Source organism: the organism of the source record quoted next, assembly GCF_019968955.1.
Source record: "MAG: Porospora cf. gigantea A chromosome Unknown PgA_NODE_685_length_12405_cov_347.283, whole genome shotgun sequence".
Lineage (NCBI taxonomy): Eukaryota > Apicomplexa > Conoidasida > Eugregarinorida > Porosporidae > Porospora > Porospora cf. gigantea A.
In genome coordinates, this window is record NW_027151838.1 from 1 (window position 1) to 12,405 (window position 12,405).

The 12,405-nt window shown below is 54.7% G+C and overlaps 10 protein-coding genes across 19 annotated transcripts; 5 read left to right on the forward strand and 5 right to left on the reverse strand.

Moving 5' to 3' along the window:
• Positions 1–19: 19 nt before the first annotated feature.
• KVP18_005011 (uncharacterized protein) lies at positions 20–1,909 on the reverse strand (the record flags this gene model as incomplete). The annotated part of the gene is made up of 1 exon (XM_067949302.1): positions 20–1,909. One exon carries the CDS (start codon positions 1,907–1,909, stop codon positions 20–22), a length of 1,890 nt encoding a protein of 629 aa, XP_067806928.1.
• A 49-nt stretch (positions 1,910–1,958) lies between these two features.
• Positions 1,959–4,765, forward strand: KVP18_005009 (uncharacterized protein; the record flags this gene model as incomplete). 4 transcript variants are annotated; one of them, XM_067949295.1, is made up of 4 exons in its annotated part: positions 1,959–3,962; positions 4,017–4,325; positions 4,353–4,661; positions 4,688–4,765. In XM_067949295.1, the coding sequence occupies 4 exons, from the start codon at positions 1,959–1,961 to the stop codon at positions 4,763–4,765; spliced, it is 2,700 nt and encodes an 899-aa protein (XP_067806921.1). The 4 variants fall into 4 exon arrangements, with proteins under 4 accessions (XP_067806921.1, XP_067806924.1, XP_067806923.1 ...); XM_067949298.1 differs by lacking the exons at positions 4,017–4,325; positions 4,353–4,661; positions 4,688–4,765 and having other exon boundaries at positions 1,959–3,968; XM_067949297.1 differs by lacking the exons at positions 1,959–3,962; positions 4,353–4,661; positions 4,688–4,765 and having other exon boundaries at positions 3,984–4,352.
• Positions 4,766–4,768: 3 nt separating this feature from the next.
• KVP18_005008 (uncharacterized protein) lies at positions 4,769–5,371 on the reverse strand (the record flags this gene model as incomplete). Its single annotated transcript, XM_067949294.1, has 1 exon — positions 4,769–5,371. The coding sequence occupies one exon, from the start codon at positions 5,369–5,371 to the stop codon at positions 4,769–4,771; it is 603 nt and encodes a 200-aa protein (XP_067806920.1).
• Positions 5,372–5,394: 23 nt separating this feature from the next.
• Positions 5,395–6,354, forward strand: KVP18_005010 (uncharacterized protein; the record flags this gene model as incomplete). Of its 3 annotated transcripts, XM_067949301.1 has the most annotated exons (2): positions 5,416–5,603; positions 5,643–6,354. In XM_067949301.1, 2 exons carry the CDS (start codon positions 5,416–5,418, stop codon positions 6,352–6,354), a joined length of 900 nt encoding a protein of 299 aa, XP_067806927.1. The 3 variants fall into 3 exon arrangements, with proteins under 3 accessions (XP_067806926.1, XP_067806927.1, XP_067806925.1); XM_067949300.1 differs by lacking the exon at positions 5,643–6,354 and having other exon boundaries at positions 5,395–5,607; XM_067949299.1 differs by lacking the exon at positions 5,416–5,603 and having other exon boundaries at positions 5,665–6,354.
• A 52-nt stretch (positions 6,355–6,406) lies between these two features.
• On the reverse strand, positions 6,407–7,003 carry KVP18_005007 (uncharacterized protein; the record flags this gene model as incomplete). The annotated part of the gene is made up of 1 exon (XM_067949291.1): positions 6,407–7,003. The coding sequence occupies one exon, from the start codon at positions 7,001–7,003 to the stop codon at positions 6,407–6,409; it is 597 nt and encodes a 198-aa protein (XP_067806919.1).
• Positions 7,004–7,017: 14 nt separating this feature from the next.
• Positions 7,018–8,671, forward strand: KVP18_005015 (uncharacterized protein; the record flags this gene model as incomplete). Of its 3 annotated transcripts, XM_067949310.1 has the most annotated exons (3): positions 7,018–7,094; positions 7,123–7,918; positions 7,973–8,671. In XM_067949310.1, 3 exons carry the CDS (start codon positions 7,018–7,020, stop codon positions 8,669–8,671), a joined length of 1,572 nt encoding a protein of 523 aa, XP_067806936.1. The 3 variants fall into 3 exon arrangements, with proteins under 3 accessions (XP_067806936.1, XP_067806934.1, XP_067806935.1); XM_067949308.1 differs by lacking the exon at positions 7,973–8,671 and having other exon boundaries at positions 7,123–7,966; XM_067949309.1 differs by lacking the exons at positions 7,018–7,094; positions 7,123–7,918 and having other exon boundaries at positions 7,979–8,671.
• Positions 8,672–8,826: 155 nt separating this feature from the next.
• On the reverse strand, positions 8,827–9,111 carry KVP18_005013 (uncharacterized protein; the record flags this gene model as incomplete). Its single annotated transcript, XM_067949306.1, has 1 exon — positions 8,827–9,111. One exon carries the CDS (start codon positions 9,109–9,111, stop codon positions 8,827–8,829), a length of 285 nt encoding a protein of 94 aa, XP_067806932.1.
• Positions 9,112–9,134: 23 nt separating this feature from the next.
• On the forward strand, positions 9,135–10,491 carry KVP18_005012 (uncharacterized protein; the record flags this gene model as incomplete). Of its 3 annotated transcripts, XM_067949304.1 has the most annotated exons (3): positions 9,135–9,569; positions 9,597–9,723; positions 9,752–10,491. In XM_067949304.1, 3 exons carry the CDS (start codon positions 9,135–9,137, stop codon positions 10,489–10,491), a joined length of 1,302 nt encoding a protein of 433 aa, XP_067806930.1.
• Positions 10,492–10,495: 4 nt separating this feature from the next.
• On the reverse strand, positions 10,496–10,954 carry KVP18_005016 (uncharacterized protein; the record flags this gene model as incomplete). The annotated part of the gene is made up of 1 exon (XM_067949311.1): positions 10,496–10,954. One exon carries the CDS (start codon positions 10,952–10,954, stop codon positions 10,496–10,498), a length of 459 nt encoding a protein of 152 aa, XP_067806937.1.
• Positions 10,955–11,113: 159 nt separating this feature from the next.
• Positions 11,114–11,335, forward strand: KVP18_005014 (uncharacterized protein; the record flags this gene model as incomplete). The annotated part of the gene is made up of 1 exon (XM_067949307.1): positions 11,114–11,335. The coding sequence occupies one exon, from the start codon at positions 11,114–11,116 to the stop codon at positions 11,333–11,335; it is 222 nt and encodes a 73-aa protein (XP_067806933.1).
• Between the last annotated feature and the right edge of the window lie 1,070 nt (positions 11,336–12,405).

A 12,405-nucleotide genomic window follows, 5' to 3' on the forward strand; every position in this document is an offset into this window, starting at 1 on the left:
AATAGGATAATATTGACGCTCATTTCACCTGTTGGGACCACAATTCAGAGTAGACGCCGTTCAATGCGCGCAAAGACCGGTGTGTGCCTTCTTCCTTTACTGCGCCCTCGCTTAGCACCAGAAGTTTGCTGGAATCGGCGACAGTGGCCAGACGGTGGGCAATGCTGAGAGTGCTTCGAGGTTGGATTTGCTCCAGAACGAAGTTCTCAGTGACGCTGTCCAGAGCCGATGTAGCTTCGTCCAGGATCATGAAGGGTGCCTTTCGCAGCAGGGACCGCGCAATGCCCACACGCTGCCTCTGGCCTCCCGACAGCCGGGAGCCTTGCCGGCCCACCAGACGGCCGGCTCCGCTCTTCAAGAGCGGTGTGAGTCGTGTTCGTTTTAAGGCCTCCAGCACGGCTTCCGCGGTAGCGCGAGGTGATGAGAGCTGCAGGTTGGCCAGCAGGGTGTCGTCCATCATAGGGCTGTCTTGGCTGACCACGCTCAGTAGTCGTCTGTACACCGCGAGTGGGAAATGTCTCACGTCGATTCCGTTCAAGGTTATTCGTCCTTCAGATGGTTGGTACAAGCGAAGGAGCAGACGGACGATGCTGGTTTTGCCAGACCCGCTGCTTCCGACTACGCCTAGCTTTTCTCCCTCCTGCCATTCAAATGAGACGTTGCGAAGAGAAGCCTCTCGAGCGCCAGGATAGGTAAAGCTAACATTCTCAAACTTCAATGTCAGGGGTTCCTGGGGGAGTTCTGAGGTGCCGAAGTCAGGTTCGGGATCCCGTATTAGCCTTGCGACGTCCAGCACCTGAGCGAACGAATTTGTTGTCTCGCGATAAATAGTGCCCACGAAATTAAGTGGTTGCATGAGTTGGTGGAGCAACTGGGCCACGAGTGCGTAGGTACCCAGTCCTGTGGCTCCATGTCGCACTCGACGATGTACCAGAGACATGTTTGCCAGTAGCCCAGCAGCCGCGATGCATTGCTGCCCCGCATTTAGATAAGACAGCGAGCGCCGCACGCGTGCTTTGCAGCTGACCATCTCCGCTACATGAGCCAGATACCGTTGAGTGGTGAAGTCCTCCGCAGTGAACGCCTTGATGAGCTCATTGTTGTCGATGGCGTCCAGAAAGAAACGATCTGCCCGGTTGACTGCCTTCTGCATCTGCTGTCGCTCTACAGCCCGAATTTTGGAAACCTTCACCGTGAATCGAATGTACTCCGCAACCATTGCAGCAGTGACTAGGGCGTTGGGCCACCCCAACGCACGACCAATGTAACCCACTACCATGCTGACTTCCACAGCGATAGGTGTCACTTGTAACACCGTAGCATTCAAAATTTGCTGAACCGAGGATACGGCACCGTTGCATGCGCTGGCGAGAGAAGTAGAGTTGCTTGAGGCCATCTTCGCTGCAGACAGGCGCTGCACGCCGTTAATGAACTCCGCCGCGGCCGCGGTAGAGGCCGAGAGAGACACATCTGAAAACAGAGCTGATCTCGACTCTTGGAGGACAGACGCCAAGGCTTTGGCACCGCAATGGCCGACCGCGAATAGGGGGGCTCGGGTTCGGGTCTCCACTAAACGCGACAACATCCAAGGAGCGGCAAGGCGGGAAACTTTCGACCCAACTATGCAGCCCAAGCTGGCTGCTGTACGGCGGCGCTGCCCGTGAGTCCACAAGAGCGGAAGTAAAGCGACGATCACGTCTCGCTTCCTCGAGGCGCCAGCAAGATTCGTCTGGGGGACCTGAAAAGGTGGGGCGTTGCTGAGCTCCTTGGATATCTCGGACAGCAGCTGGCGTTCCGTTTCTGCGGAGTGGAAGCGCCGGCCTAGGTTCCAACGCGAGGTTGCCGCAATCAGAGACCTGGGCGCGCGGTTGGTCAAAAGAAGGCTAGCAACTGGTACTGGAGCTTGCATGTATGCCCCGCAGTAGCTTTGCACAAAATAGCAAAAAACTTCATTTACCATGGGACAAGTGAGCAGCTTCAACGGTACCTACTGCGTACCGGTCGAGAGTGCGTCAGATTCCTCCAACACTGGAGTGTTTCGGTTCCGTGAGTGCGCTGACGCTCTCGTAGATGCGCGACCTGGTACTAACTCACTCTGGGACTACTTCACAAGTTCTGTCAACCGTAATCCCGATGCGAATTGTCTTGGCTACAGGTCACGTGACGATAATGGGAAGCTAGCACCGTACCAGTGGTATACCTACAAACAGGTCGAACAGATGGCACTCAGACTAGGGTCAAGTTTACGTAAACATGGTCTGTACGTCGAGGAAAGTTTTCCGGATGAATGCAAAGCTGCACAGAACATGAGTACAATAGGTGTCTTTGCCAAGAATTGTCCGGAGTGGTTTACCTTGGAGCAGGCTTGCTCCGCTTTCAATGTGGTCCTGGTCCCTCTTTACGACACGCTTGGGGAGGAGGCGATGACCTTCATCGTAGAACAAACACGAATGCGCTCGATTTTGGTTTCAATTGAAACCGTACGTCAAGCTGTTCAAGTCGGATCGAAAAACGAGTACTTGGAGAACATCATTCTCATTGAACCTGCGACTAAGGAGGTGAAGGCTGCTGTTGAACAGGCTGGCCTCCGACTCTTCCAGTACTCGGATCTCGTTCATTCATCGGTGGTACCCGGCACTGCGACGCCGGTTTCTAGCCCCGATCAGGTTTTTACAATCAACTACACCAGTGGAACCACAGGCATGCCTAAGGGCGTCCTGCTCTCCCATCGAAACTTCATGAGCTGTGTAGAGGCAGCTCTCCGCAGCACACTGTCGGCCTTCAACGGTTTGGGGGTGACGCATGAAGACATCCACGTGAGCTATCTGCCTCTGGCTCACGCCTTCGAAAGGTTGGTGTGTTGTCTTTGCTGGTGCTGCGGCGCGGGAATCGGTTGCTACTCAGGCGATGTACTGAAGCTTATGGACGATATCAAGGTGCTAGAGCCGACGGTGTTTGTCAGTGTGCCAAGACTCTTCAATCGAATCGCTGATCGAGTGTCAATTGGCATCCACGAGAGAAGTGCTGTTACGAGAGCGATCTTCGACATCGGACTCAACTCGAAGATCGGGGGCTTCCGAACGACTGCCAGCACGACTAGCACCATTTGGGATCGTGTCGTGTTCAACAAGACCAAGCGCCTGCTTGGCAGCCGCCTGCGATTTATGGTCACTGGAGGAGCACCCTTGGATCCCAGTGTACACGAGAAGATGCAAGCGTTCTTCTGTGTCCCTCTTCTACAAGGATACGGCCTCACAGAGACAGTGGGACCTGCTTTCCTTTGCCACCGCGAAGACACCGCCGTGGGTCACATTGGAGGCCTCTTCCCCAGCGTCGAATTCAAACTACAATCCGTACCTGAAATGAACTACTACGTTTCCAGCAACCCGCCTGCAGGAGAGCTTTGCGTTCGCGGCAACTCTGTCGCCATCGGTTACTTCAGAAACAAGGAACTCGTCGAGGAGGCCGTCGACGAGGACGGATTCTTCCACACCGGCGATGTGGTGCAGCTGCTCGTGAGCAACGGAGTAAGCGTTATTGACCGAAAGAAGAATATTTTCAAACTAGCCCAGGGCGAGTATATAGCGCCTGAAAAAATCGAGAACCAACTCTGTAACGCTCTGGCTGTAGCGCAAGTCTTCGTGTACGGCGACTCATTTAGGGCCAAGCTGGTCGCGATCGTGAACCCTGACACAGCCTTTGCGGAGTCCTGGTGCAAGAGTAATGGTGTAACATTCGACCTGGACGCGCTTTGCGTGAACGAGGCCTTTGTGAAGGCCGTCTTGGACTCTATTCAGGAGCAAACTGCCCCGTTGAAGGGCTTCGAGAAGCCGGCCAAGTACAGGTTGACTCCGCTCGACTTCTCGAGCAGCACGCAATTGATGACTCCCACTCAGAAGCTGCGGCGGCACGAGGCAAAGCTCTTTTTCGCCAAGGAAATCGAGGAGATGTACGTTGATGTTGTGTGACATGTGCCGGTGAATATGTATGCCGCCGACCGATCTAAAATACTGCAGTACACCCGACTTCGATCGGAACTCAACGCCTTGCAAAAGGAACACGATGTCGTGGCAAGAAATGCCAAGCACTTAGAGTCTAGTGTCAAAGAGAAAGAACAGCGGCTGACGAATCTGAACACAGATGTAGCCCGGCTGTGGGAGCAGTACCGAAGTTTGGCAAGCGCTGGGCGGGAGGCTGAAATTTGCGAGAGCAACGTTGCTTGCTGCCAGGCCCAGATGGTACTCTGCGGATTTCAGGCTCAGTGGCAGGAATGGCAGGGATTACAGCAGTATTGGGAGAAGGTGGTGCGCTGGGGGCCTTCACGTGTAGGCGCGTGGGTCCCATTTACATAGATGTGCGATCTGATTCGGCAAACGGAAATCCTGATGACGCATCTAAATGAAAATCGCAGTACTTCGGAGCTGGAACGTGACGTGTCAGAGCTGGAATCGGCGAACGCACGTCTCGACCAAAGACTGATTCAGTCAGAAATGCAGGCGGAGCTATCCGCGAGCAACATAAGGAGAGATGAGCTCGCCACAGAGGAAGTGCGGCTGCAGACGCAGGCCACTACCAAGAGCCTGGAAGCGTTGAAGTCCGAGATACGCCTCCATCGGGAATTGCACAACAGGCAGCTGTATGAGGCGGAGCTAGCACGCCACGTGGGTACTGGGGGAAACGCACACAGACGGCGCTAAAAGAAGTGGGCATGGTGAGCCAAAGTCTGGAGGAGGCGCGCAGAGTGTTGGAAAAGTTGACAGTATGACGATTAAATGGCCGTACAACACTGGTTGTTTTTCTTGGCTTGGCGATAGAAAGTGTACGATGCTGAGCTCAGATCATTCGTCTTCTGCATCAGTGACTCCATCTGCTCCCCGCGCAGCAGGAGGTCGTCTATGTTCTTGAGCATTACTTCCTTGACCTCGTCTAGGTCTCGCTGCACTTTAGACAACTTATCCGCTGAATCTGGGTCCTTGTACTCCTGAAGGAGCTCCATCCCACGAGGCCATTCCAGCTCCTGGTCTGCAGAGGACTCAAGACCCTTCATTCCGTATGATTCAAAAAAGTCCCTCAACGCCGCACTCAGGAGGTTGAATGCCACTCGCATCGGATACTCGTTGTCCGTCAACACCGCCGCTGCTAGCCCTGAAGGGTGCACGTAGGCATAGCACCGACCCAGCTTCTCCTCCATAGAAACAGCCTGTCTCGAACCTACAGGAGTGCGGCCCACTATCAGTCGGGAGTGGAAGATTATGTGCTCACGGATGGAATTTCGAGTGAAGAAGTTGAATTCCGAGAGATCAGCGGTGATCGAGAGCAGAACAGAGCTGTTTTCAACCCACTTAAAAACGAGAAGGGAAACCAGTTTCATGTCGGCGAAACTCCTATTTAAGGATGTCTGACTATGATTTGGAAATGCACTCCCCTCACTTCCGGGCTGACGTGGTACACACCCGGGCACCTCAACAGATGACTATGGGGCAGGGAATCCATATCGGATTGCAGATGCTGCACGCCACCACTCGCGCCAGCATGAAGGAAGTTGAGGACGAGGAGCTTCGCGGCGCACTGATCGAGGCTGTTGGCGCTGAATCTAACAAAGTGTAAGCTGAGTGAGTGTGTGTCACGCTGACGCATTCCAGGTTCGAAATCGTGGATACAAGGATGAACTACCCAATACTAATCGCCAAGGAGAACGCCTCATTTTTAGAGAGGAACTTCATGTGTGCCGAGTGCCGGCCTTATAGGTTCGAAGTCTTCAGCCGGAAATCTCAGGGCGAAATCCTCCCCATGCTCAGAATCAATCGACCACTGTCTTGCAAGATTGGATCCCGGTCCATGAAGGTGTACGACGCCGAGACTGGAAGGCTCTTCGGTCGCATCCAGCATCTGCACTCATGTTCGAAGATTGCCTTCCGTGTGAACAATTCGGAAGGGCAAATGATTTTTGAAGTGGGCTCCCACAAGTGCTCTGGAACGAAGATCATGGGCAAGATGCCCTGTGGTCCTTGCAAGTCCCACGAGTTCGACGTGATCGACCGTCACGGCAAGCACCTGGGAGCCATCCGCAACGAATGGACCGGCTGCTTTGACGAAATGCTGGGCAAGGACGAGTACACATTTAACTTTGAGCAGGTATCCGACGCCGACGAGAAGGCTCTGCTGGTGGCTACCGCAATCTACATTGACATGCGCTACTTCACGTCTTCGCTCTGCAATTGGAATGTTCGAGACTGCCTGGTCAAGCGGTATCTCGGACCTGCTGCAAAGGCAGGCAAGGCAGCCAAATTGGTACCTGTTGCTAGGCATGGAGCGAAGTTCCTCCAAGAAGAGAAAAAGAAACGCGCCCATTAAGAGAAAAAGAAACGCGCCCATTGATACGTACATTGACATCATTAACTGCCTCTCATGCACGGTCCTCTGCTGGACCTGGAACGTAGTGAGAGGCTGGCCTGGCTCTCCATGTAAGACTCTGACTGCGTGCAATGGCAGTCAATAGATTCTCAATCTCCGACTCCACTGGCTTGTCGTAGCTCAACAACCATACCAGCCGAAAGTGCACCTTTCCAAAGTGATTGAACTGCGCGTCGCGAACAAACCGCCAGCCGAACTTGCGGCGAAGCTGGCGGCATATGGTATCGAGCTCAGGTACCCCAGAGCGCTTCCGGCACCAAGCTATCGACACGATCACCTCTTCCAGTTCTCGGGGCACCTCGCTAGAGTCTTCAAGAAATCGTGTCCGCGAAGCGAGGAAGAATAATAGTGTCTCCAATATATCCAGCGCAGCCTCTAGCGCCTCGTCACGTAGGTATTGCTCTGCTCGAATTCGGCTTTGGAGCTCCTTCCCATCCACCAGCAACTGCGATATATCTCGTGCACAGTCTTTCAGCGATTCTTGAAGCCGCTGTTTTTGCAATCGTGCTCTGCCGCTCGCGAGTCGCAAGTTGGCCCGAAGGGCACACGCGGAAAACCGTCGCAGAGCATAAAAACACTGCATTCGCATCAGATAACCAATTTATGGCTCGTAAACGCGAGAATCCTCAGAACGACCGCCCGAAAAAGCGAGCGAAGACAGATCCGGAGCAGGAGTACGAGTGAGTGGCAGGCACCGTCCTCATTCAGTTGCTCAGATCCCTCTCCACTTGACCGTGATTGGTCACACGGACTGGATGAGCCCAAGGATGAAGCCGCATGGCATGTGGCGCACTGGAACGTGAATGGACTGCGATCTGTGCTGAAGGAGAAGAATGGAATCGTGCCACTTGTGAGTTATGTTCAGCGCGAGGCTCCAGATTTGCTGTTTCTGACTGAAACCAAGGTGGATGACAGCATATCAGAGAAGTTCGTCGACTGTATTCCAGGGTACAAAGGCCATTTCGAGTGTGCGACGAAGAAAGGCTACGCAGGAGTCGGCGTTTTCGTGCGGGACGCGATTAAAGTGCAGGTGCATGGGCCCGCAGAGGAAATCGAAGACACAGGACGAATGATAGTCGTGCGTCTATCTGACATCTCCCTGGTGTGTTGTTACGTCCCCAACAGTGGACGAGGCCTTGTGAATCTGCAGTACCGCACAGAGGAGTGGGACCGAAAGGTCGAAGCTTTCCTGAGCTCTCTGGACACCCCCTACGTCTGGTTGGGAGACCTCAACGTAGCTCCAGACCCCATCGATGTCTGGAGCTCGAAGACCAACCTCAAAACCGCCGGCCACACGCCAGAAGAGCGTCAGAGCTTCAAGACGCAGTGCGAGTCGCTCCAGGCCGTAGATGCGTTCAGACACCTTTACCCTCGCCGCCAACAGTTCACCTTCTGGTCGACCATGTCGCGAGCAGTGGAGACCAATCACGGATGGCGACTAGACCACTTTGTGTTGTCTGCCGCGCTGCTGCCGCGGCTGGTGGATGTAGTGTTTCGGGTTCATGTGCGAGGGTCGGATCACTGTCCAACCCTGCTTGTTTTGAAACGGTGATTTAAGGCGAAAATGATTGACTACTCGAAGTGGGATCACCTCGATGTGTCCAGTGATGAGGAGCGGAAATCCGTACGTGTAACCAAACTGAATGAACCCACCACGGTATGCTTGGGCCCAGACCAGTCAACAGCGCCTGTGTTGGGTCCGCAAGCTGCACAAAAAACGTGCCCTCCTACCACGAGCAAGTCATCGAGAGTCCCATGCACACGCGGAGGCAGCGGAGACGACTACTGCTGGTCACAGACAAGAGATTCCGTCAGCGTGTGCTTAGTGTTAAAGGGGAACACCAAGAACCTTACCGTACAGTTCCTCGACGACGCTGGCAACGAGCCAGTTGCACCGCATGGCAACGTGAGACTCTTGCGAGTCCATAGGGGCGGCACATCTCTGTGGAACTTGACTTGGCCCTTTCCTGTGCATTCGGACCCCGACAGCCTATTCTGGGAGAAGAAAGACATCACCTGGGACGAGAAACCGCTCAGGACCTGCTTGTGCGTTGAGGTTCAGAAGCAGCGAACTGACGGACATAGCCTTTGGTGGGATCGCCCCTTTGAGCAATTCCCACGTGTCAACATGGATACAGTTCTCGACGAGAAGCAATTGGAGCGGCAGAGGACGTTTAAGGAGACCTGGGAAGCAGCACACCGAGAGTTTCGAGAAAGAGTCAAAGCCCAAATCCCAGTGGACCTTGACCCCCAGTAAATAGCCAAAGGCCCTCCCCAGTACCGTCTCCAGTGAAAGTCGAGTGGCAAGTCGAGTCGAGTGGCAAGTCGAGTGGCAAGTCGAGTGGCAAGTCGAGTGGCAAGTCGAGTGACAATTGACAATTGTCAGTGAAAGTCGAGTGACAATTGTCAGTGCTAAACACCTGTTGAAAAAACCCACCAAGCCTCCACCGTCCTCTGCCCTCGAGTGGCCTCTGAACGCGTCTCGAACTCGGCGCGCTCGTGGTCTGAGAGGGCTCTCCATCGGCGGTGAATCTCGAGCGTCGCGTCCTCGAGAGACCGTTGTGGGTGCTCAGTTCGAAACGAGCTTATTATAGCGTAGCGCTGCTCTTTACAAAACTCTATGAATGGGGACACAGCCTGCGGCGAAGGCAAGTCCACGGGGAAGTCCTGAGGCTCCTGTCTCGCAAGAACACCCATCGCCGCAATTAAAATAAAATTGGATGAAGCTGTTAAGTATTGTGTCACTGGCTCAGGCGCTACAATCACCGACGTTCCCAGCTTTGCAGCAGTGGTGTCCAGTGCAACCGCAGATCAGGCCAGTAGAGAGTCTGCGTGTATCTGACGAGCCAGTGCTGGATGTAACGGACATGCTGATTCCGGAACTGGCTCGAATCAGAGACAAGTTCCAGTTGAAAAACCTCACTCCTGGTGCAGTACTTCGGAAGGATGTGGTGGATTTCGGTCACCGGCAAAGATCTGTAAATTGTGACAGCAGGTACCCCGCCAACGTCTCCACTTCCATATTACGACTACTGAAGACGGCAGATGTTCGTTCTGCGGTTGACATCTGGTGGGCAATGGGTAGCACTATGGACGCGGAGCTGACTCTCAACGAGAACATACTCAAGGCGCAGAGACGGAGACACAATGGGCACGTATGACAAGGGCGGCTCTGACTACAGCCCCTACACTTCATGAACCTGGTCACCGACAAGGTCCCCAACCAGGTGGCTTGCGCCAGGATTATGTGCGAATCGTTCATGGAGGTGGTGTGCCTGTTCGACCCTGGTTCTGGCTACTTTGCTTTCGGTAGGGACAGCTTTGCAGCGCCAAATAGACAAAGATTACCAGGGGTACATACTGAAATCGAAGTTCGCAGGGGAGCCGGCGCCGCAATACAGTGGACCGTTCCCTGCCATCGAAGACCTCCCTGTCTTCGTAGCGGCCTCTCCATTGAGGGTTCCAGGCAACGGACCTGATGTGCTGTTGAAGCCGTTCATATTCGACCTCAAAGCCATCATGCCCACTGTGCTCGAGAGGGACAGAAGGAGTGACGGGACCTGCGACGCAGGCCAGCAGACGTCTTTGGCAGTGTGCTCGCTTGTGCCGACGTGTTTGACCGCTCACCCACCTATAGAGCTCCAGGAGCGGTGGATCCATGATGTGGACGACGCTGGGCAAACGAGAGCTCTGCTCCTGAAGAAAAGCACATGTGACCCCTCGAAGGTGCACCTCGAGACCACCCCATTGGGCAAGGTCAAATGGGGAAAGCTCACATTGTACGCTCGTTACGCCAACCCCGATGACTACGACAAACTTGAGGTGAACCTTGCCGACGGAGCAATAATCGTTGCTAGGCAGCAGCCATCCAAACAGCCAGCGGCGTCGACGAGCTCACTGACTCTGTCACCCAGCGTCAGTCTGACGATGAGCTTAAGCAGTGGGCCTTCCAGCTTGAAGGCAGAGGTCAACGGCCACAGCTACGTCGTCCACTCACCCAGAGGCTCCGTCGGTCCCTCCGGAGTGGCTGTGTCTCCTCCGCTGGTGGTCTCTATCTTGCGACAGTTCGAGAATTAGCTCATCAAAAATCAGGGTCCCAAAAATCTTGAGGGGTGTTACCTGCGAGTCCGCTTTTATTAGGTAGTGGCGGGCACGTAGCGAGGGCGAACAACCGCACTGTCATCCGCTCAGATTCGTACACAGCGGTGCCTTTCACGTTCCTGCCGGACCCAGGGGTGGTGATCTCCGACACTCGTCTCCTCGCCCGCTCTAGGGGCGTCTCGGCTCCTGGTGTGCTGACCTCGGTCGCTCGTCGTCGCGGAACCGTAGCTGTTTTCAGTCTTTTTGGAGGGGGTGTGGCGTCTGAGTCCCATTGAGGAGTTCCTTGCATTTGTGTTGAGCCCGCCCGTAACTCTGAAATCAAGTCATCTCGTCGCCTTATTTCCGTGTTCAGACGACTAATTTCGTCGTGTGCATCGCGCAACTGAGAGTGCATGCCCTCGTGGAGGACTTTTATCTCTTCCAACAGCTTTTCCAGCATAATATTTCTGATATCAACCGCTTTTTCGTGATCAATTTCGACGCAACTGAGACTGTGATGGCAGAAGGCTCTGATCTTCCAGGAGTTTCCAGAATATAGTTTAAGTCACAGGCAACTAAGGAAGAGCGGGAGGGTAGTAGACCCCAGAAGTGTTTCGGAATGCCTCCTGCCTGGGAGCTAAGTCCTGGCGAGGCTGGGGGCCTTCGTAAGGCCTCTCCTGAAACGAGTAAGAAGGGCAGTGATAGTCCACGTAAGCTGGGCGCCTCCATGGAGGGGGGGCCTGTGCATCGGCCCGCTGTTCAGAAGGAAGTTCCTCATGGCGCGCTTCATGGCGCGGCTCGGGTCTATGTAACTCAGGAAGTGGGAGACGAGGCTCCCTGACGACGTAAGCACCGCCACGCCCGTAACCTCTAGGCTCTCCGCGCTCTCTGTACGGAGGATACGCAGTTCCTCTGTACTCCTCCGCCCTGGGAGGCATAGGACGACTGTCGACGTACGGGTCATAATAGACCGGCACCATGTCCACTTCACGGTGTCGTGGGGGGAGGCGGTAGTCTTCCTGCGGATGTTCTCTGTAAGACCGCGGACTGTAGAATCTGGGTCGTTCGCGCGAGTAATCGTGAAGGTCACGAGGGTCACGAGCACGCGGACTAGGAGTGCGGTAGCGCTTCCGCTCGACGGAACGCCCGCGAGAATAGCGTCTCTGCGACCTGGGGCTGGGAGAGCGACGGTATCGAGGAGACGGTCGAGGAGACCTCCGAACGGGAGATCGGCTGGCAGATCTCCGACGCGGTCGAATGATGCGAACCGGGTGCCCTCCAGCGCTGCTGAGTGCCTTCTGGTGAGAGCGGCCTCGCTTAGGTTCGTTGGTTTTCTTCGCGCTGACGCTGCGCACGACCTCCACCCACTTCGTATTGATTGTATGGTACTTATAGTCCAACAGGCAATCCTCCAGGCTGCTGGGGCTCTCGAAAACCACGAACCCGTATCTCTTGTTCACGCCTCCCGGACCGACGGGTATGGCGACTTCTTTGACTGGGCCATACTTACGAAAGTACTCGTACAACTGCTCTGCGTGACTACTTCCTCAATCGGCTACCTTTAGTAGTGCCAGGCGGCAAACGGCTCACGTGAATCTTGTCGGGCTGGTACGGAGGTTGGACCCCAGACTGTTCTCCGCCTCGAGGAGAATGCCGGCGCGGCTCATCTCGACGCGATTCCTCCCATCGCGAAGTAAATCCTGTGGCTTTTCCTGTGTCGTCTGGCGGTGGACCTGAATCCATGATTGGCGGGTCCTGAAAAGCAGCTCTTACACCAACAGGAAACCCGTCGATATAGTGGCCTGTGCTAAGCACCGTCTCCGTCGTCGAAGACTCAGCAAGCTGAACGATGGCGAACTTTCGACACTGATCTGGGCGAGAATGAGAAGAGGCTGCTACAGTGAACGTACT